Raw genomic sequence first — 23,317 nt, forward strand, 5'->3', positions numbered from 1 at the left:
CCCCCATTTTTCAACAAGAGCAGTGTTTTTTTATTCAGTGCCTATCTGTTATGGCACATCCAAGCCTGGTCAAACAAATTTATCTAACTGTCCTGATGGAAGAGATAAAATGTGGCTGCTTTTGAAGGGGTTTGTACCTTGTCAATATATACAGCCAATCTGTCATTGAGGACAATCATCTCCTGTCTTTCACTTGTGCGGGTGCTGAGGAATTCCTGGTTCTCCGCTGCAGCCACATCCAGATCAATAGCAGGCTCTCCGCCAAACCCAACACATGCTACAGCCCCGGCACTCACGCTGCAATGACAAGTCAACACGCATTACTTGACCTGAGAGCCACAGACGTCAAATTTGTATGAGGAGACGGCATATCATAAGAAAATGTGAATGAGAGAGGTTAATAATCACAAGCCACCTTATGAGAAACACTCAGTTTCATATGGTGTCAATTTATTTCCACAGTGACCCCTGCACTCCAAATTCCAGATGGGATGTGTGATGGAATATGTCAGAAGTGCCATACGCTGTGATCATATTTTATTCTTTAACATAAAATATATATCTTTTTTTTTAGTAATAGAGCTATATGCTGCAAGTTCAGTTACTGTTTCCAAAATAAGTAAAATACCGTATCTAAAATTAAATGACATGTTACTGTAAGTTTAAACATGTAATGACAAGGACATCTAAAATGTTTTGAGGAAAAGCCCTTGAATTATTTTGGACAATATAGGCCAAACATTCATGTTGTGGCAAGATTTGTTTTTAGTTCTTTATACTTAATTGATATTATATGTCATTATTATGTGTTATTATTTTAATATCTAGATATTAATTGAATATCTATTAAAATAATGAAAATGCATAAGAATATTTGGTATTATGGGGTATCAAATCTTGAAAGCTTTAAAGAAATCTAAAATAGGTTATCAATTACTGCTATTTACACTGATTACAAAATGTAATAACAATAGAAAATATATATATAGAAAAACATAATAAAGATAATGTAATGATAATAATGATGGTGTATTGTGGATTTTAGGCCTATTTCTCATATGAATCATAGGAATTCTCATAGGATTCTCATAGGAATCCTGATCATATTTTAATATTTGCTCACCTTTCCTATCACATTTTTGTCCTGCATATAAGTCCATAATTATAGAAGCTATAAAATTAGACTGTTACAATTGAACACAAATAGAGAATAATCTAACTGTATAGCTTTCTGTCATTATGTTTCTAGTGACATTTTGAACCCTAAAAGCTCATGCAGCCCCTGTGAGTGCGGCTGACACAGCTTACCCAGCTCCAGCCATGCGGGATTTGCGTGCGGCCGAGACGGTCCTTCGCCCCATCGACTCCACACGCATGCTGCTGGCCCCGGCGCTGCGGGAGAAGCCGGCGGAGGCATGGCGGACGTCCCTCCTGGTGGGGGACGGGCTGGACACCCTGACCTGGTAGGACGAGCTGCTGCTGTCCTCGAAGTGCCGGCGGTAGGACGAGATCCTCTCTGGGCTGTGGCTCATGGCGGCGGCAGCGACTGTGTGGCCTCTAGTTCTCTGAAGGAAGGTGGGGGGGAACGTTGCTGTTGGGCCTCTCTGTGAGTTTACTGTGCTTCACCACTGCTGCAGCTCCTTCACACTCCCAGCTTGTCCCTCGTCTCAGGTTTTATACCCCGCTCACCGCTGCCAGCCATGTCCCGGCTCAGGACAGGGACAGCCCAGTTCATGATCCAGCACCTGTGGAATCTCTAACCTCCACACCAAGGAAGGCCTGACCTGCTGCTCAGATATCTGTCAGCAGCTTGTGAGGAGCTGATGGCATTAGTGGAGTTGAAGCTGTTTGTTTGTATGCAGAGTTCACCCATCTTTCTCTCTCGGGAAATACAGAATATACCCACCTATCAGTCTAATTCTTTATCCGAACTGTAACGGGCTACAGTACATCCACCACCTCTGTGTCCACTACACCACTGGGCAGCAGGCAGGGGGGCAGGCAGGCAGGGTCCAGTCAGTCATGGCAGCCAGTAGGTGCAGTGCTGACGTGATCTGCTCTGATGGGACGAGGGACTTTAATTGCATGCTGAGCAGAGGCTGCAGGGTGACCTGATGAGGTCACGGCCGCAGAGGGACAAAGGGCCCCGGCGAGATTTGACATAAATTAGTACTTATTAGTCTGGTCTGTTTTCAACATATTAAAAATGGAGCATGCAGGAAAAGAAAAATGGAATTAACTGCTTCAGAGGGGAAATAAGGAGGCAGAAAAGGGAAAGGGGGGGTGGGGGGTGGTTAGTCTGGAGTTTACGGTTGACATGGCGCAGAGATATGAGGGGAGAAAACAGTGGTCTGGCCTGTTCAGGGAGAGTCTCCATTGACACCTACAGGGCCGCTCAGGCAAGGGTCAGTAAACACTGTGCTGTCCTCATAATATATTAACATTTACTGTAAACATTAACCGGCCAGCACCATTAACAGCACCTCCTAAAGGTTAGCAACCTATACCACTCAACTTCACACAGAGAAAAGGAGAGAATACTGTAAACAAAAAAACAGATCATAATCTGTCAAAAGTAAACAAAAGGCAGCTGTCCACCCAGTTTTGTCACTGTAAAACCACAAAGCTCATCTTGTAAAATGCTTTATATTTCATGTTTTCCCCCACACATTATAGTCGTGATGTCAGATCTGCATCTTGATGGATTAAGTGAATGTCTCATTTGTTTCCACTGACCTCAGACCTTGCAGCAGTGTGGGACTCCTGTGGGAGGAGGCTGAATGTTTCAGTGATGTGAACAGAGTCTATCTCCACTGACCAGCTCCTTTCAGCAAGCAGCCAAATAACATCACTCATCACTGTGGCACTTGCTATTGCGGTATTTGTACAGTCCTAAATTCAAAAGCCTAAAGTTGCTTTGTTTTACAATTCAATTCAACACAGTGACCCTGGATGGAGAACTCAAGAGACAGAGGTCACACACATTGTTCCTTCCAGAGTCATTCATTACATCTCTACTCTTTTAAGTTTTATCAAGCCTAATAATAGGGTTGCAGACTTTCTGATTGAGTTATTACACTTACAGGATAAACTGTGTCATTCCTATGATCTTTGACAGTTAAATCAATATTTAATAGAATTGTTTCCCAAAATACAACAGACCTAACATTCAAAAATGTAATTTCATAAAAGAACAGCTGCCACATTAAAAATATATTGGAGGCTTTCCTTGTGTACTTGGAGGATGCTTTTTTTTATATATATATTAATAGAAATTGTAGCAGTTTAAATTATTTTTTGTATTCTATGACAATGGAGTAGTATCCGAAAGTTGCTTCTAACTTAGGGAGGGACTTGGGCCATTTACATAAAGCTTGACTAACCTGGACAAGACCATGAGAATAACATTAGTGAATTGTGTTTGGTGGATTTTCACCTTAAGCTGTAAAATGGAATGTTATAGGGAACAAGGTCCAAGGCCGTGGTCCACATGGTAGATATTCTACCATAATCACACAGAGAACACTGCTCATTTGGAAACAGACGTCACATTCATTATCATAAATGACATAAGAGCCTGTTAATGTTCCCTGGAGGGTCGGTGGCAAATTCATACTGAGATGCAGTGGATATTAGACCCGGCTGTTCAATACCGTAGATCATCCTAGTCCCAGTTTTTGTCAGCCAAGTAAGTAAACCTGCCAAATACCTGTTAATGTCGCAAACTTTTGTCACTACAAACACCCCACAAAAATGTCTGCTTGTTGTCTGTGGGTTTTCATTTCTACCCAACATCTCCCTCAAAATAAAAGAAAAATTCCACAAAATAAAAGTCACTCTTAATCAAAATGGGTTTTTTTTCTTTATTGGATTATGTTGGCAATAAATATGCTCACTGTTGCATCTATGAGCAACAAGCTGTTTAATATTTACAATATTTCAACCTGAAATGTTGTAGTCTTTATGGTTTGCATTGGAAGACTTCAGATCAACTCAGAATCACACACAGTTAAGTAGTCCTTTGCATAGATTGTCTGGAAAGGAAAGAATGGGAATAAGATACTGAAAATTAAAAGGAAATGTTCCCATTTTATGTACATTGTCTCTCAGAACTGTGCACTATAACAATACATGTAGTAAGGGTTAGAATCATAAGTGGTTATATGCTTATTTTTGGTTAGTATATCAACTATTCAGAGTTTGTAAAGGGTCCATTAATGGTTCATTTATGTGACAAATTTACAAATAAGTGAAAATAAATAGTAAAGCAGTCGTTCTGAAGCTTGTAAAAGTGACTGTTGGAGTGTGCTAAGCCCTCTGGTTTTGAAATGTCTTTGGGATTCACAGATTAGGAAACCAACTTAAGTTAATGTATCATAAAACCAGAATATAAAAGTATATGAACTATCTAAAAGACCCCTTGTGACAGGTTACAACTTGTGATATAGTAGCACTAGCACATTACAGACTGATCCGGTGTGAAGTCTTCAGCATTGAGCTTTAATAATGGCTTTGCTGTTCCTGTTATCCCTGGATCAGCTCTGCTGTTCGTTTTTCACCCAGTCTTTCCATCCACCAGGGTAATGCTGAACACTGAAATGTGGAAAGAAACAAAGACTGTGAATGAACCATTGCATGAACAGAGGTAAATCTTTTGTTTGAGTTTATAATGGTATGTTTGAGTTGGTGGGAAAAAAAAAAGCACATACGTAATGCATTGTATTTATCATTTGCATTGCTAACCTCTTAACCTAAATAACCGTCTAGCTAATTTTCAATCAGATACTGTGAATGTGTTATGTGGCAGCTCTCCAAAGTGCATGGCATGTTGGGTAGGCAATATAATGCAACTAAGGGTCAATAACCTGAAGTAAGTTAATCTTAACACCATTTTGTGATGAAATATAAAAGTCATGCACAACATTCAGTTAACCAAATTCCGCCATAAAAACATGCATTTCAAAACGAGGGACACTCCAATCTTTGTCAAGCCTCTAAACAAAGGGTCAGCTGTATAGTACCTTGTTGTTAACCCCATGATATCTTACTTCAGACTATCTAATCCAAACAGGCGTTCCAATAATGTTACACTAAAGATGGCTGAAACATTTGTGGAGTTATAATAATGGTGGTGTGAGAAGGAATGATTATGACAGACAGCGGTCAAAGAGACATGTAGTCAGTCCTCCTCACTCTTTGTATCCCAGCGAGGCGGCTGCGTCGAGTGCCGTCTTGCTCCTAATCCCTGCCAGGCAGCTGAAGACAATGTTATCCATCTGCTGGGGCATTTCTCCTCCGTACTTCTCTTTGAAATCCTCCGGGTCTAGCTGGAGCGCAGCGTTCACCTGTGCCACTGTAAAGTCAATGGTGCACCGATATTAACAGGCCTGGTCAGTCACGAGCAGTAGTAAATGTGTAGTAAATCTGTCAGGTAAACCTAGCTTTGTATGTAAAGGCTGGAGGTTTCTGGGAATGTAACGCCAAAGCATTAGGCCTAGCTAGCTTTATCAGGATGAATATTACGAGTCCAAGGTAAGCCTGACCTGCCACTTATCAGGGTGTCTGCAAGTCTCATCAAGTTAACTTCAAGACCATTTAAGACATTTCAATGTCACTTTGAATTAAATATAATACCGATTTTGCAGTTGAGATAAATGTGAAAATGAAAACAACTTTAGACTTATCAGAATAAAGGTCTGCGTGGCTGGGCTTATTTCTCAGCCAAAACAAAACAAAACAGTAACTACATTTTTTTTTACCTCTAAAATAGAATTTGAGGCTTAAAATTATATTCAAGACCTTTTAAAAGACCTTGAGTTTATATAATATGGTTGAAGAATTTTTCAGGGCCTGCAGACAGCTTTCATAAGTGTCTCAGCCATGGACTGCATACTATGTGCGTCACACAAACGGAAAAAAATCACATCCAACCCAACTCTATTTGGTCTTTGCTGTATAAAACAAGCAAGAGAGAACAACCACACTCACGGGGGACGTTAATTGACCCGGGGATGAAGCCGTACTCTCTGAGCTCCCACGGCTCTCTGACATCTATAAGTACAGCCTTCCGACCGGCCAGCAGCTGCTTCAGCTGCTCATAGCTCACATCTGTACTCGGTGGTGATGAGCTGAACCTACGCAGCGACACTTCTGTAGTTAGCGCATCTGGAAGGTAAACAGACAATGTGAGAGTAATGTGAGAAGTGTGAAAGTCAGTGTTGGGGGACCACACTAGTATTTTTGTTTCTCAGATGAGACAGAAATAAGCAGCAGACAGCGCACTGCTAATAAATTACATCACCTCTACCCTTCACAACTCACATGTACAACCCGATTGAGTGTTGACCAGGCTGGACAGAGAGCTTCGTCCTCCCGGGGCAGAAGCGACGGGAAGGACGTTGCTGTTCAGTAACAGCCGTGGGACCGAGCCAGCGAGCCTCCAACACCGTCTGAGAGCCATGGCATTAGGTACTCTCTGTATTACCACTAATTCACCATAAACCCCCCAAATCTATGCAGCGTTTCCGTGTGCGACAACTGCTACCGTCGCACTCAACTGCTCACGCACACACTGCTAGTATGACCTGCGCGTGCGCGGAAGTACGGGTCACATAAAGGACAAAATGACTACAGCCACTGTGTGATGGTCATACAAACGCATTTAGTAGCCTATATGACAGAGTTCTTACTCCAACGTGATCACATTTTAGGAACATAACGATATGCGCCTCCTGCTGTGTGAATATATAGGTTTTTCTTGTAAACCACCACTGAACTATGCAGTTAGACTAACCGTCTACATCGCTACTCAGGCAGGCTACCGCAATGTTGCTATATGCTGCATTCAAGTGCCATGGTAAAGACGGAAATACGAAGCCCTACGTGAGATTCCAACTTTTAACATATTGTCCACCTCAGCTTTCAGGTAGTAAGTACTACTTGGACCTTGGACTTGGAGTTCACTGATTTCCTAAATTCTGATGTCACCATGCATGCTTGATGGACGTGCCACTGAAATAAAGTAGGCGGTGTCCCGATAGATTGAAATCCCTGAAACATTAACACAAATTATTCTAAAAAAAAAAAAAAAACAATGGAATGAACAATGTTTGCATATTATTCAGGTCAAGTCTACCGCATGCAACTGTGGAGCGGCCAACATGACCTGGCTGCCACCTCTCAAACCTTGCACGGACACTTATATAGAAAAACGGGAAGCATGGAAATTACATCTATCACTGGAATGGTCAAAATGGACCATTACTGCCACGACAGGACACAACTTCTTGAAACTTTTGTTAAAATACTGTAATATACTCAAACATATCACTCAACAAATGCATATGTCTTAAGTGTGAAGAACAATTAGGAGCAATCAAAGTCTAATCATGGCGTCTTGATGTTAAACGACCCTGAATGTGTCAACCAAGGAGGTTTTAACAAGTCCAAGTCTGCAATTGTTTACATCTCCACGGTTTTTCCCATAGGAGACGAATGCAGCATTAGACCACACTGAGCCACCGTAGTGCGTCACATGTTGACTGTTGGTGGTTGATAGTATCGAAATGTCCCTGACAGTTTCAGAAAGTCAACATCTAAATCGAAAGTGTAATTGAGAGAACTGCCCTATCGCTGTCAGTACCGTATACCTCGGATTGAAATGTCTTAGTATTCTGCAGTTTGCTGTGGTAAACGCACCTGTATCTTTGTGTTTGATTTACTCTGGCAAGCTAATTTAACTAGCCTGCTGCTAGCTAGGAAGTGTTGACAGCTACTGTTGGCTCACGTTGGCTAACACAATCAACACAGGAGCTAAATTAAAGAGGTGAGTTCATTACGTAATTTGTGCCTAACCTAACCACATTTGACAACAATAAATCAAATCATTCGCCGTTTAAGTTGTTGTGTTGATAAAGCTGTCAAGGCCTTTGCTGCTCACCTAATTTGGATGAGGCCTCTCCTCCGTGTTTCTGCCAACTAACCTAACGTTAGCTAGCTATCCCTTCCTATACTCTAACACCTGTTTACCTGGTTATATACCGTCAGCGATATTGCATTTCCTTTTTCAAATGAATGTCTACCTTCTTGCTCTGCCTACTACAATGAGTAAAATGAAGATCTGGGAGTGTGCGAGAAGGCGTGAGACAGAAACTAATGCATACTTTGCTGTCGAAGCATCTTTGTTAAAGCGTGGTTGCTTGGACGTGATGATTGACGGTGCTGTGTTCATAGTAAAATCTCCATTCTCCATCTTCCCATTCTCAGCTCCAGATGCGGCTAAAGGACCCCTTCTCATTGAAAACCGCCGACATGACTAAGCGGACTAATAAACCGAGGAAACCTCGAGATGAGGAGTCATCGGATGAAGTCAGTGGTAAGACACTGATACAGTTAAGATAACACACCCTGTAAGCTCAGGTGGCAGACTAGATCATAAGACTGTTAACGTCAGAACTGTGGGTTTGAGGCCAATATTAACTTTGTGTGGCCCTGTATAGTTCAGTGGGCAGAGCGTGGCACTAACACTGCCAGGGTGAGGGATAACCATGCATGTTATTGTATTGTGCTTTACATAAAGGGGGACAGCAAATGGCATTGGTTATGTTATTCATCTATTGTTCTTAGCTATTTCCAACATTTGAGACACAACATTCATTACTACTGACTTTGCGTATTTTGTAGGTTCTAAAAATGTTCCCATAGACTAGTTTAGTACACAATAAGCTGTAATTTAGCTATATGACACGAGTGTACTATCTGAAAAAAACCTGCCTTCCCTTCCCTTTTTTTTTTTTTTTTTGGACAACAAAATTGATAGGGGGAGAAAAAAAACTTTACTGGAGTACTTGTTTTGTTTATCAGGGTTGACCTGCCAGCATGTGAGCAAGGCAGTGGACCTGAGCTCAGTGAAGAAGTCCATGAGCTCCAGCCTGTGGTCAGTGTGCTCTGAGTGCCTGAGGGAGCGGGCCATGATAGATGGAGAGCCAGTAGGGTCCCATGACATCCTGGTCTGCCTCAAGTGTGGTTTCCAGGTAAGCTTGGTGCTTCATTTAAAGCAATGTTTAAATATCAGATATGCTGTATTTGATAAGTTACTTGGATAGAGATGGGAGAGAGAGGAGGTATGGCGTGTGACACAGGACGGGAGGTGGACTCGTGAAACTGATTATGTCACACGGTACCTCCTTGAGCCAAAGATGTAGACTTCTTATGCAATCAGCAATGTTGAAAGAAACCTAGACATGAAACACCTATCCTAAACTTGAGTACTTAATGGCTAGTTGGATTTATACTGATAATGCACAAAAATCTTGATTTCTATGTTTTTGTTTTTTGGCAACATCTTTTGCACTAAGCGCTCATTGCTGTGGTGTTTCTGCACTGCACTTCCCACAGATCACCTGTCAATCAAACAGTGTGTCCAGTACTGTGACGTCTTTCTCCTTGGATTTTCTGTTGATGAAGTTTGCGTTTCTGTAGGTGGCGCTCTTTTCTTTGTCTGTTCAGCCATGGTGGCTATTGCTGCTGCTGGAGACATGGGAGCCGGGTGTTTAGAACAGGCAAATGTAAAAGCTTTCATGAGCTGGCTATAGGTTCACTCGCTATTGTGTTACATCAGTCAGTGATAGAGAGTCGGAAAATGGTCATTTATTTATATGAAAATGCTGCAGATTATTACTTTATTGTCCCGGGCCGTGCATATTTAATGTCCTAAGGCTTGCTGTAATATAAAGTAGTTGGCTTTTACAGCAACCATTTTTTTTTTACTGACAAGCTAAGTCTTTTGTTCATGCTCCCTCAGGGCTGCAACCAGTCGGAGATCCAGCACTCTGTCAAGCATCACCAAACTCTCCATCCAGAGTCTCACTGCATCACCATCAGCCTCAGCACCTGGAAGGCCTGGTGAGAATTAGCCTTGATCTGAAAGGAAAAAGCAGAGACTGCCCACATTGTAAATGCTCTTCTAGTGTTAACTGATTACCATCACAGACCTGGTGCTGAAGGTGCCCATGTGGTGGTACTAAATTAACACCATGGGAACATTTACACAGTGTGCAGACAGAACGTCTTAATTTCAGCCTTGATATCTGTCTGGCACCATTTTAAAGGTTGGACGTGTGTGCTGTTAGGTGAAAATCTTTACTGGGATTATTGTAGTGAGAATGTACTGTGAAAAAGTTGGTCTGATCTTGGCTACCAGAAGTTTTCCAGGCCAGTTTTAGGCAAAACTTTTTTTTTGACGTGTAAATAGTCTATCTTTTCCCAATAGCCTGCCATTGTTTGATCGGTTTACTCCATGATGATGTTTGATTGTTTTTTTTTAGTTTGCCATTAAAGCCAAGTAACTGTTCTGAAATAATGGTTAATTTCAACATTAGTTTCCTTAGTTGAGGTAAATTCAGCTGTAACTTATAGCCTCTCTGTGTCTGTGTATTCTGCTCTCTGTGTCCCTCTATCATTTTAACAGGTGTTTTGAATGCAATGAAGAGCTCTCCACTCACTGTAACAAGAAAGCTTTGGCCCAGACCCTGGACTTTCTACAAAAGCACTCTGTCAAGGCAGCATCAGGTAACGTGTTTGGCGGCGAACCCAAGGTCTGGCCACCTACTGATGGCAAATCAAGCTTTTATCAGACACGCACAGCCTTACTATAATTTCAGCAAGGCTGCAGTCACTTCAGTTGGAGTTTGATTCATTCATTTAATTCAGCAACCCTGTTTTGAATTAAAGTTGAAAATCACAGGCTATGAATATAAGTGACTTAGGATCCCTAGAAATATTAATAGTACATAATTATCTGCACAGCCACTTATAATCAGCTGCTGGCTTTGCTGACAATATAATCACATCTTTATTTTTCTTATTGCATTTTCAAATAGACATATATTTGCAAATGCTATAAGAAAAATAAAGATGTGATTATATTGTCAGCAAAGCCTCACAGTATGTGGTTGGATGATTTCTTTATATGGACTATAACGAGATAGTAGTTGACAGTTTAGCAGGCAGTCTGCTTTCTCCAAAAGCTAGCAGCACAGTAATACCATTATATATGAGGACTGACAGTCCTGAGGCCAGTTCCGTGACTGTGTAATGATCACTTTACTCATTTATATTACCTATGCTACTCTTTGCGTTACCTATGCTACAATGGACTTTCCAATATTTTAAATAGCTCCCCAATACAGTAGTTATCAATACACACTGATAGTCTGTCAGTGATCCATCTAAAAAGCAGGAGTTGAGTTCAGTACACCTACTCCCCCTGGTGGCAATGGCCATCTGGGTTCCTGGTTTTTACCTGTCATCCTCAGTGTTGAGACAGCCTGGATGTAGTAAAACTGCACTGCGTTGAGTAATACTGCTCTATCTGCACTGACAGCACTTTTTATGGATGCAGCCACTTTTGACAGCATTGAGAAAGGTCATGTATCTTCTTTTCAACATTAAGCCCTCTTAAAAACATTTCTAGGAAATATTCTGTACGTCTGGGCAGGCTAGTATTTGAGTTGCTAAAGGCTTTGTGGGCCTTTCCATTCATGCGACAATGAAATGGAAAAGCAGGGTAACTGTCATAGGAAAGCTATATAAAGGCCACACACACATTACTTACCAGCAAAATAGTGTTCCTCTCCAAATGTCCTCTCCAGAAGTTGAGTTGTGTTGTAGCAGGTTGTGCTCATACTGATATAGATCTTATGCCCAGTTTTGAAATCGCCACCAATAACCATTGCTAATAGTTTGACTGCCTATTTTCTTTCAGTCCACCTCCCCACATGGTCCTGCCTCCCTGCACCCCTCCTGGTTTGGCATGTTGCCCGATACCCAGTAGCCAGTAGCCAGTGGCCAGCGTAGGCCCAGCATAGATCAGGCTGGTCCCCCATCAGTCTCTCAGCCAGGGCTGCAGAGTTGCGGGATCGACAGTCCAGTCCCCCCTCCGCCCCCCCAGCCCTCCTCCTCCTCCTAGCAAGCTGCATGGCTGCACACATTAGAGGAATTAGGCGCTTGAGCAATGCTTCCCGGCTGGGTTCCCTGAAGAACGAGAGCAGCTGTGTGGGGTTCAGCCTCTGCGCCGTCGCTCTCTTTCTCTTTGTCGTTCCATCTCTATCCGTTTCTCTCCCTCGCTTTCTCTCTCTCTTTGTCGAGCCGCTGTATGTCTCACCACCTCTGGGCCTGTGTGCTGCACTAGTGGGAGCCAGGGTCCTCAACAAGTCAGAGGGACTGGAGCGTAACAGCTGGAGCGCACTAACTCTCACTGGACACACACACACACACACACACACACACACACACACACACACACACGTACAGACGTACAGATTGTTTAAAAGAACGATCAACTCCGGCACGTACTCTTATTCTTCAGGCTCTTTAATTTACATTTGCAGGTCATTACAAATTGATTTTAAATTTGATTAAAGAACCTGCTTGATTTCACACGGGAAAATGTATTCTTTGAACCAGAGAGCAGAATCTCTCACAAATCAGAATCTGAATCACTTTTATTTTCCAAGTGGTGTTTTGAGAGAGCCAACATAGTTCATGTTACTCAGCTACGCACACACACACACACACACACACACATGCACACGCACACATACACACACACTCAGTTTGAGTGACAACCAGGACAAAGGATTAGGGTTGGGCGATATGGTTGAATTCTTGAATCATGATAATCATAAGGATTTTTTTTATATCGATATAAAATCTATCACAATATGTCTTATGTATGCAAAATCACATCAATCAAATTGATGTCCATTGCATTGAATTGCATAGTAATGTTAAGTGAGATTTTTAAATAATATTCCTTAATGTGTTTCATACCCCATTTTGTAGTTTTTAAATAAAATTTGCTTGTTATCAATTTAGACAACAGAATTGTGTATCACGATATCACAGTAGCTTCATATCATTCCACTGAAAGACAATGAACGATAATATTGAATTATTGGCCAGCCCGACAAAGAATGGACAGTGCAAGACATACTAAGAAACTAGACTGACACAATTGGTCAGCAATCAGTGTAGATAAATCCATGGCAATTTATTTACGAATGTACACATTTCCAGTAAGCTCATCTTGACAATCATCATCTGTCAAGTTCGATTCCACCCTTCCATAACTCTTGATACCAGTGATGGTGTGTCTTCCTTACAAGATACGATGTTTATAGATGCCTCATGCGTACCAGTCCTTTGACTCAGACTGTTTTGTTGTGTGTGTATATTTATGTCATTTAGGCTGGGTATACACCACACAACTTTTAAAATCCTAACAGATTATGAAAAGACTGGGCGTATACACTAACCGACTGGTTTCTGCAGATTTTTTTATGACGACTGAAAAACTGGGGATCACACACTTAACGACTACGCCAGATGAGGGATCACACACTACTCGACCTGTCACTGCAGCTGAACCAAACTGAACGCACCAAACTCACATGAAAACAAGAGCTCTCGCGGTACGCTACGAGATGCCGGTAGCAAAGCAAACACGGGGCTACAGCATAGATATAAATTCACATTATACATTTTTTTGGGTAGCTAGAGCTTGCTGTCGTTGTTGTTGTGCCACTATCTGCATGGAATAAAGACCATCTGCATGGTCATTCTATTTTCTTTTCAGAAACAGAAAATAAAAAATGGAGAACGAATGATGATTTAATTTTCATTTCAAAATCCAAAAATGGAAAACCGACATATACAAGGCATTGTCCGTTTTCCTGGTGAGAAATGGCAGATACAACATTTACAAAGGACTTGATTTTCCTTTTCTCCTTTGTAAAACAGAAAATAAAAGAACAAAAATTAAAAAAGCCCATTTTGGGATTGCAACCTGAATATAGAGCTGTGCGTCTTTCAGCACCATCAAGGCCTGGAAAGCGGACAGGAGAGAGAGAAGCAGAGAGGGAGGAAAATAGAATGACCAAAAAATACACAGACCCAAAACGCATTTACATAAAGGTGTGGAAGTCAGTATGGACTGCACAGACTGCAGAGGGAGCTGGAGGTGAGCAGCAAATGTGAATCAAATACCTGTTGCTACATAATGGAGCCAAAGCTATGAAGTGGGAGCTGAGAAAACTGGACTGTGCATTTACATTGTCCGGTCAGGACTACCAACCGGACATGTAGGCTAATAAATAATAATTATAAAACCTGATTTTCTGGTCTAAAATTGGCATCTGGCAGCCAAGGTTTTGTGGAATCAATAATTGATTCTTCCCTGTATTTTTTTCCTGTTGGCCTTGGTACCAGAAAGATTGGTAGGCCTATTTATAAATTTATTGTATGAAGAATTAACTAGTTGATTGCTCCTTGGTGTGGGCTAAACACTGTATTGGCTTGTTATGGCATAGCTTCATAGTTTTTCATTGGCTTTTGATGGGATCCATTCGCATTTGAGTTGTTGACGAGTAGCCTACACACTACTCGACTGCGTCCAGATTCCGCTTGTAAAAATCAAACATGTTTGATATAATCGTAGTGGCTCCGACTCACATCAGGAGGCAAGAAATTAGAGTCTGTTCCCCTCACACACTTGTCGATTAGAGTCTGTACCCCTCATACACTTATAGATTTTCTGTGCCAACTGTCCACGCCGACTGCCCCAAAATCTGCAGACTAGTGCAGACCAGGACAGACTCGGCCCGATTGTGAATCCTGGCTAAAATCGGGGCAATAGTTGTCTAGTGTATCCCCAGCCCGAGTGGATATGATGTTGGTGGGAGACAAAATTTGCTGGGCTGGGCAGTCACTTCCTACATCCTTCCCCTTTGCCTCTTTAAATTACCTGTCACCTTTCCTGCTTCTCGATTGTTCCACACCGGTTGGCTAAATGGGTAAAGACGCGGGCGGCCATTGTTGCAGCAAAATGGACTGTCGCTGTTTGTTGAGGGGCTTGTGAAATTGCATTTCAGCGTGAAGGCCAGGTTTTAGGCTGAAGCTGTTGTTGTGCTCTCTTTTTCCTATAGACCCCAAGCACAAAAGAGCCCCAGCAAGGAATTTTTCAGAATCTATAATAGTTTTGTACAACAACAGCTCAGGGAAGAAAGAAAATCTATTAACTGTGCTCTCTCACCATCAAGGCCTTCAGCTCAAGTACCAGAGTCCCAGTAAAAAGCGAATTGACCTCAGGGAGCTCGGCTCCAGCTTGTAACACAGCTGGGGTGTCTTTGTGGAGCAAATTAAAATGTTGGTTCTGAATAGGCATCAGAGCTTGTTGCTCGCTGTGTTCTGTCCATTTTTCCCCCATCTCTTGTATTGATTCTTATCAATCTAGATATATAGTTTGTCTTTTAAATTTGGAGCGTGGATAATCATTTATAAAACCACTGTATTGTCTAGTTTTGTACTATAGGTCTTTTTTGAACGGTGATTCTAGCAGTACATGCAAACTGTATCTTAGTGACATACTGCCATAGTTCATAAACATATTAGAGTGGATTCTAGTTCTATTTTTAGATAATTTGATTACTGGCATTGTGCTAGATAAAGAAAAAAATTTTGTGCCATAGAAACCTTTTCCAACAAGGTTTTAGAGTTTTTGTGGAGGCAGAAACATTCTCTAACCGAGGCCTATCTCCCAAATATGTTCATTGCCGCCAATGCCTTCACTTTTTATTTGGGACCTTCAAGGCTTTCTTGTGTCAGCACACCAGTAGAATTCAAAGGTCTAATACTACTTTTATGTCTTACGTTCCTTGGGTGTAGGAAACAATCTTGAAGTTGCAGAGAATCAATCAAATGAGAAAGTATGTCTTTGTAATGAGTAGCTCACTGATCTTTGAGTTGTACAGCCTTGTGGAGATGCCTGACGCACACTGAAGTGGTGAATATATTAAAAAGCCTTTATTGAAGCATGGCTAGGCAAAGATAAAAAATTAAAATGACCAATGTGTTTCAGCTCACAGAGAGCCTTCGTCAAAGCACCCAGACCTCCTTAATTGCGTGTTTTGCAACTGGACTCTATAAAGGACCCAGGTAGCGCTCCTTCATTTTTCCACTCTTGAAAAATGAATAAACAGTGTGTATGGGGTGTATGGCTTTCTCCAAACTTAAACCCATCCGGATGAAGGACAAAGGGTGAAAGACGACTCATCGGACCATATTACTTTTTCCCATCACTCAGGGGTCCAGGGTTTGTGGTCCTTACACCAGGTGATGTGTCTTTATTCATTGGCCTTGGATACAGTGATTTCCAAATGGCAGCCCTGCCGTTAGTACCAGCTTTGTGACGCTCACAAGGTATAGGCTAGATTTCTGGAGACTGTGTCACAGTGGTGTTCATTAAATTTTGTGGTAGTTTTTGGGGGTGTAGTTTTGTGGTGGCTAGCAACTATGCTGTTAAATGTCCATCTAGTCCTGTTGGTGAGCTGTGACATGCAACCACTGTTCCTCTACTTGGCATTCAACCTGAAGTCATACTGAAATGAAAAATGGGTTTTTCACATTTTTAGCGCATTTTAACTATCATGCCATACACATATTTGATAATTTATGCCAAAAATATTTTTGTGTCTCTTTACATTATAATCTCATTCCTTTTACTTCCTGGAAAACAGAAAATCTTTAGTGGTGACTTCATCGTGTGCCAGTAGGTGACATAAAAATCCCAATCAATAAAACCATCACAGATTTTTGAACAGTCCCGCACCTCTGCCCTGCCCATCAAATAAAACTGCCTTTCTCTCCCTAACCAATATCCCATTGGTTTACAGTATTGAATGATCCCTCTTCACATTATGAACCCCAACATCCTGAAAATACATCACATTAAGGAAGCAAGATGCTCTCAAAATGTGGTTTCATTGTGATTTTAAGATGACTCCCCTGTGTAGCTGCCTTTTGAAATTGTGATTTAGTTATGTTGAAATTAAAATCAAATCCTTTATTATGAGATTTCATTTTTTGTTTGTTTTGTCCACCCCCTTATATTTGTAATAGAGGGGCAGAGCTTAGAATACTCAAAAAAATGTATTCATCAGAACAGTATGAGTCCCTCCTAATATTAAATCAGGGTTCCCACTGGCCTTGGAAAACCTTGAAAGTTTTCGGATTTGAGAGCAATAAAAGAAGGCCTTAAAAGTTTTTGAAAATGAATGAATGAATGGATGACCTTGAAAATACTTGATTTTTTGTATTAAAATATAGTCTAGCACCCAAATTCATCATTCCTTTCTCCATCCTAGGATCAACATTTCACATCAACCAGTTGATTGGAACTTTGAGGTTTAGATAAACAAGTTTTACTGCAGTACCTGATTTCTGGATTTTTTGGAATCTATTAGTGATGCGCGGGTCAATCCGAAACCCGCGGGTCCCACAGCTTTATCCATGGATGGGGCGGGTTAGGGTCGACTGAGGATGATATTGAGAACGATATTGAGAACGGGTCGGGCGGGTGTGGGTCAAATGGGCTATACTCACAGTACACACATAATGTAATTCTAGACTAAAATTGAACAAGTTTTAAATTTAATTAACGGAACAAACTTCTCTAATCTCCAGCTGGTTTATCCCACCATCCACAGGCTACATTATATTCTGAGCACACTGCACAGTGCAGCATTTAAGTATTAGGCTACCTTAGTTACACAAGTCTTTGGAAAATTACCTGGCCTCCTGAATCTTTTTTTTTTTCGGGTTGCGGATCGGGTTCGGGTCGTTGTTTTACATGGGTCAGGCGTGTTTGGATATGTGTATGTGTTGGATCGGGCGGTTGCGGCTCGCGGGTTGAAAAAAAACCTGACCCGCGCATCACTAGAATCTATAGCCAGTAGTTTGTTGTTGTGTGAGGAAGCCGCCTGTCAGTTAGGCCTAGCTGAGTCAATAGCCAGTAAGATGCTTGTCCCCTGGTGGTGCTTTCACAGAGGTAATCAAGGGTGATTCTGTCTTTATTCCCACCACCGCACATGAAAGTAGGCCAGATAGTGTGTAGCAAAAGCTGTGTATGCATGTGTGTGTGTGCGCGTGCGCATGTGTCTGTAAATAACACGGCACTGGGTTCTCTTGGCCTCAGATGGCAAGGAAACAGGCTTTTCATGCCCTGCAGTCACAACAAATTAACAAATTAATAAGACATTTGGTGTTGCCTGGCCTTCCTCTTGACTGCCTGCTCTCTGCTGCATGAAGGGAGCTGGCCTTGGCTCTCCACACTGCTGCACTGTAAGTGAACATAGAGGCATGAAGCCCACTGGCCATACAATGTGACTGTCTCTCAGCCCAACTGTGAACCACATTAAGAGGGTTATCAAAGCGGCATTTGAAAAGGTCTTTGTTTTTTTAAAAATATGTTTTTATAAAGCTCTTGTTTCTGGCTAGATTATATCAACTGAATTCTTACAGTATGTGGCTGTTACACTCAACTGTTAAAAGAAATGCCATTGTGTTTGATCTGGAACACTAGTAAATTTAAGAGAGTAACAAATATCGATGTAAAATGAACTTGAAAGGAATGAATTGTCGTTCATTGTGGTGCCTCCCCAGCTGCCATGCAGTCTGGTGTTGGCCTTGGTAAATTCTTCAACCCAAAAATTTGAAAACGATCCAAAGGCATGACAGAACATTGTGCTGTTGACTGATTCCATTTAAGCTTGGTGAGTTTTTTTTCTTTTACAAGTGCTTGAGTATATGTTTTTTTCTGAAAGTAAATAAATCACATCTTTCTTCCTGTATCTCTTGTGTGAAAAAAAGAGCAGGGAGTGCAGGAGGTGTTGGTGTGCGTGTGCGTGCGCGTGCATGTACGCGGGCGAGCCTGAGCGTCGTGATGCTTTCCTCTGCCCTGGGGAAAGGCTCCACAGTGTCACTGCTGCCCACACTCGGTGGCTGAGCAAGGAGGGCCAGGTGGTGGTGCCGAGCGCAGCACAGTCAAGCGTGGACGCAGCGCATGCTGACATTTGCCTTCGCTGACTGCTGCAGGGAGAGGAAAAATCTGCTTTTCCATATGCTTGTGCTCATTGCGACCCTTCCCTCCACCCACCACCCCCCCCCCCCTCCCCAGTCCCTACCAGATGGCTCCCTGAACATTGTTTACCTTGGGTGACGGTCCCAGATGCAGAGTGTGTCCATAGGCATCCCCATTCCGCCCAGTTTGCTTCCCCATTCCTCTGCTCCCTCTTAGCTGAAGTGCCAGTTGCAGCTCTTACACTCCATATCCAAGTCTGTTCGCGTTGTGTCTCTACTCTCGCAAACACTAGAACAAGTAGACACTCTCATTTACACACTCTTTCTCTCTCTCTCTCTCTCTCTCTCTCTCTCTCTCTCTCTCTCTCTCTCTCTCTCTCTCTCTCTCTCTCTCTCTCTCTCTCGATTTCTTTCTCTTTTGCTCAGTCATTCACACTTGCCTAAACACATCTTTTCACACCTTCTCAATCTCACACCAAATCCAAAAATACACAGTTTGTTTTTTGTGGAATGGGGCATCAGCCGTCCCCCGTCTCCACTTGTTTTCCATGCGTTGTGTGGGTGTTGACATATGGGCGCTCCCTTATGGCTGCATAGTGGAGATAGAAACAGGCCCCCAGATGTTGCCAGCGCAGAGGGCCAGATGCTTTTGGCACCACTGGGTGGAGTGCCACAACAGCCAGTCGTCCCGACAAGCTGAACCTCGTCCCCTACCTCTTAGTCCCAGAAACCACAGGACAAGCCCGAAAATACACAATTCTCATCAATAAGAAATGGGACTTCCTGCCATTGTTTGAGTATCTTGCTGAAGAATTAGAAATTAAAGAATGTAAATGGTGTTGTTATTATTTATTGATCTGTATTTTTTCTGTCATGAATTGTTAACATTTTGCAGTCTCAGTTTGACATGCCCCAAGACACTAAAAAAATAGCAGGTGACAATGTCCTTGGCAAGAAAGGACAGAAGGGCCTTGAGCACAATTATCAGTTAAAGCTATGAGAATTTGAAGTAAGACATTTTTGTGCAGCTGAGAAAATATAATAATGTGGCACTGGCAAACCTGGAAGTAACTTTGAGTGTGTGTGTGTGTGTGTGTGTGTGTGTGTGTGTTCAAGTGATTGTGGATTTTTCTTCTCAATTCCGTCTAACAGAAACGTTGCCCCCAGGCGCCTTTGCAGGAGAGGAATTGAATTGAGTGTTACATGTAAATTGCCGGGCCATGAGTAAAAAAGCCCAGGGTTCATATCCCAGCTACCGTGACTAGGGCACGCCTGCCAGTGTCCTTGGTCTTGGAGAAGAAAAGCTTGCTGGGTAGAGGCCAGCAGTGGGCTGACTGCTGCTGCTGGATGAATAGCTTTTTCAGTAATGTGTTGTGCATAAGGAGTGGTTCTATGAATTGAAGCAGATGTGCAAAGGCAAGGCCATTTATGTGTGGGAAGAGTGGTGAGAGTAAAGGTGCAGGTTCTCATGATGATTACGATGGTTTGGTTTCAGTTTCCTTGGTTTGGGCATGAGTGGGTTTAGGCCAGGGACCTCACTGCCAACCTGCTGTCTTGACTGGTTTATTTGGGTGAAGTGTTCTTGGACCAAACTCATTCACACGCTGCAGCCGTAAAGGGCCAGGGCCAACTGTCAGAAAGGAATGGCAACTGACTTCTGAGTCCTTGCTATGATGGTTATTGAGCATATTGTGTGACCAATTGTTGGTCTATTTCTTTACAGCCTGAAGTCCTGGAAGTAATATTACTAGTCCTTGCAGAAATTTGACATTTTGCAATGGGAAGATTTTATGTATTTTTATTTTTTTGCAAAATCAAAAAAAGAGTTTGCAATTCATCATTCAAAATATCATTATAACGAACACATTTTTGTGACTTTCATAAAAGACAGATAAAACACTTCCTACCAATCACGTAATATCAATCAAATGGTAATAATTGGGTAGATTTCAAGACATCCACCTAGCCAATACATAGCTCATATCATCTGCTAGGGACTGCAGCTATGCTGGATGTAGGTGTGTGTGTGTGTGTGTGTGTGTGTGTGTGTGTGTGTGTGTAGGCAGCTTGCAGCCTCTTGGAGCATGAAAGACGGGCTACATAGTGTAAAATGTGTAATTCTGAGCTGTGTGCTGGGATGGGGGAGGGTTGCGTCTCTCTCCAGTCTTGTCTCTACAGCCTTGGGTCTTCTCACTTGTTTTGCTCATTAATGCTTAATGTGATGGAACACCACTTGTCTTTCCCTTCACTAACCGGATGGACGACAATTAAATTAGAAGTGATGAGCTGGGATAATTGTTAATTGTTAATTGCTCTGTCTAAGCCTTGCATACCTATAGCCAGCATGTGCGCTAGGTAACTATTCAGTGCTTGTGGCCGGCTAGTTATGCATTAACGTACGTTCAGACAGTTTGGTCACATGACTTGGATGGAGTCCTGCTTTGAGTTGATTGTTTTTTGATTTACTGCATTAGGCTAATTTCTCACTGAAGTTGAGAAATTTCAGCTTGAGTTGACTCTTTGCCTCACTTTGCGCCACCTAGAGCGAAGTTGCCTCCATCTCGTTCCGTTCCCCTACTTCTATTGACTTTGAATGCATTAGCGCCACCTCTATTTTTTTTTTTGCCTTCTGTCTGAACATAGGGTTAGAGTTCCTGGCATGTCTTACCTCAAAAAGCTATTTTACTTAAAGTTCTGGCCTTAGCCTCCTTTTTAACGAGAAGCCAGGTGAGGCCTTTGCCTGTAGACAAGCTATTCATATGGATTTCTGCCAAAACTATGTGCGTGAGGGTTTGACCTCCTTTTACTTAATCTGCCTTGCCAGGACTTCTCACTGCTAGTTGTATCAGTAACACTTGTCATTTGTATTTATTCCCAGCCTTAGTGTTGTTGTTAGCTGCTGGCTAGTCTATCCCCTGCAGACTATCTGTATCTCAGTGTTAGATTCTGACCATCTGTATCTGAGTTTCTGTTTTAGGTTAGTTGTCATTGGTGATCAGGAGTAACAGCTGGCTCTGGAGAGCCACCCCCCACCTCCCCCCCCCACTCCTCTCTCCCAAACCAGCGGAAACTTCTCCAGCTGTCATCTGCTTTCCCAGATGACCCAGCTCTCCTTCCAGCTGCCATCCCAGCACCCTGCTCCCAGCCCCATTCTGGCTTCAAGGCCAGGCTGATATTTTTTTCAGCTCCCAGCCGCAATCCTAATTTCAGGGCAGCCCCAGTTTTCTATCTCTGAGGCCCGATTTCACCCCTAACCCTAATCAGAGTTTCCACCCCAGCCACCGTCTGAGGTCCAACCCCCATCCTCAAGCTTAGCTGCCATATCTTGGTATCAGCAATAGCCTCAGCCTGAAGGCCTGATCCAGCTGTAGACATTGGAAAACCTGTCTTCAACACCCAAGACCTTTCCCAAACCTAAGCCCCATCAGCTATCTGTACCTTCCATGCTCATCCCTACTGTTTCTCTCATATCATGTTACCAAATGCATAGTTTTTGCAGTTGTTCTGCCACTGTGCATCACTGACCTATTTAGTCTTGGTATTCCAGGGACGTCGCCCAAGATCATCAAGCTGCGAGAGGAACCATTTGACTATGCTGACCCGGCCAGAGGGAAGAGTCCAGTCATCAACAGCATGTTGGTTCCTGTCAAAGGCATCAACAACCTGGGTAACACCTGCTTCTTTAACGCTGTTATGCAGGTTGGTATTACTATGAGTCCATTCATACATAAATATTTTTATATCTATGTATATTATCTATTTTTATATATTATATTATATTTTTATATGGATATCACGGACAAATCCCAATACATGGCTACTCAATGATGCTGAAATCATTTTTTATTTCATTTTATAGAATATAGTGTAGTTATATTACACCAGTTTGTCACAGTTAATAGAAAAGTAGCTATGAGTTAATTACAGATCTGCAGCAAGGTCAGTTTGCTGTAAAGTGGATTTCTGATTGCAATTAACCTGTTTGGTAGTCATTGCTTTATGCTAATAGATTCTATGATTGTACCCTCATGGGTCAATGGGATTTTCATGCTAACATTACATTATGAATATGAATGCCCAAAGTATGTGTAACTGCTGTTCAAGTGGTGCCTCTTAGAAGATTAGGCTATAGCAAATCAGTCATAGGATGAATGTGAGTGTAAACAGGCATAGAGGTAATATTATGTTTAGGCTTTTAGGACATTTTGCAGTATATTCAGTGTAGCAGTAAATGCAAGGCTAGCTTAAAGGCTTGGACACTTTCACCTGCCCATACACGAGTGGCACTCAGTTGGTACACAGCATGTTCACCATACAACCCAGCTACAGAGCCTCCCAGTCTTTCTCTGGTCGTGTCGTGGTGACTGCAAACTGACATTCCTCTTCAACAATGAAGCTGTTT

General features: G+C 42.2%; 3 protein-coding genes across 3 annotated transcripts; 1 reads left to right on the top strand and 2 right to left on the bottom strand.

The window, feature by feature from the left end:
- Positions 1–137: 137 nt before the first annotated feature.
- LOC139638673 (desmin-like) lies at positions 138–1,532 on the bottom strand (the record flags this gene model as incomplete). The annotated part of the gene is made up of 2 exons (XM_071512739.1): positions 1,309–1,532; positions 138–297 (listed from the first exon to the last, which is right to left on the bottom strand). Coding segments are annotated over exons 1-2 (384 nt in total), but the record flags the coding sequence as incomplete, so codon positions are not given.
- A 2,323-nt stretch (positions 1,533–3,855) lies between these two features.
- On the bottom strand, positions 3,856–6,829 carry tstd3 (thiosulfate sulfurtransferase like domain containing 3). Its single transcript, XM_071512738.1, has 4 exons — positions 6,322–6,829; positions 5,989–6,165; positions 5,194–5,353; positions 3,856–4,593 (listed from the first exon to the last, which is right to left on the bottom strand). Exons 1-4 carry the CDS (start codon positions 6,458–6,460, stop codon positions 4,536–4,538), a joined length of 534 nt encoding a protein of 177 aa, XP_071368839.1. The 5' UTR covers positions 6,461–6,829; the 3' UTR covers positions 3,856–4,535.
- Positions 6,830–7,544: 715 nt separating this feature from the next.
- LOC139638671 (ubiquitin carboxyl-terminal hydrolase 45-like) lies at positions 7,545–22,614 on the top strand (the record flags this gene model as incomplete). The annotated part of the gene is made up of 6 exons (XM_071512737.1): positions 7,545–7,825; positions 8,266–8,374; positions 8,863–9,032; positions 9,803–9,903; positions 10,469–10,569; positions 22,463–22,614. Coding segments are annotated over exons 2-6 (627 nt in total), but the record flags the coding sequence as incomplete, so codon positions are not given.
- Positions 22,615–23,317: the final 703 nt, after the last annotated feature.

This window comes from Centroberyx affinis, unplaced genomic scaffold, assembly GCF_046629955.1.
Source record: "Centroberyx affinis isolate AG114_WGS23_722 - 3 ecotype Tasmania unplaced genomic scaffold, CSIRO-AGI_Caff_v1 ptg006473l_1, whole genome shotgun sequence".
NCBI classification, from domain to species: Eukaryota; Metazoa; Chordata; class Actinopteri; order Beryciformes; family Berycidae; genus Centroberyx; species Centroberyx affinis.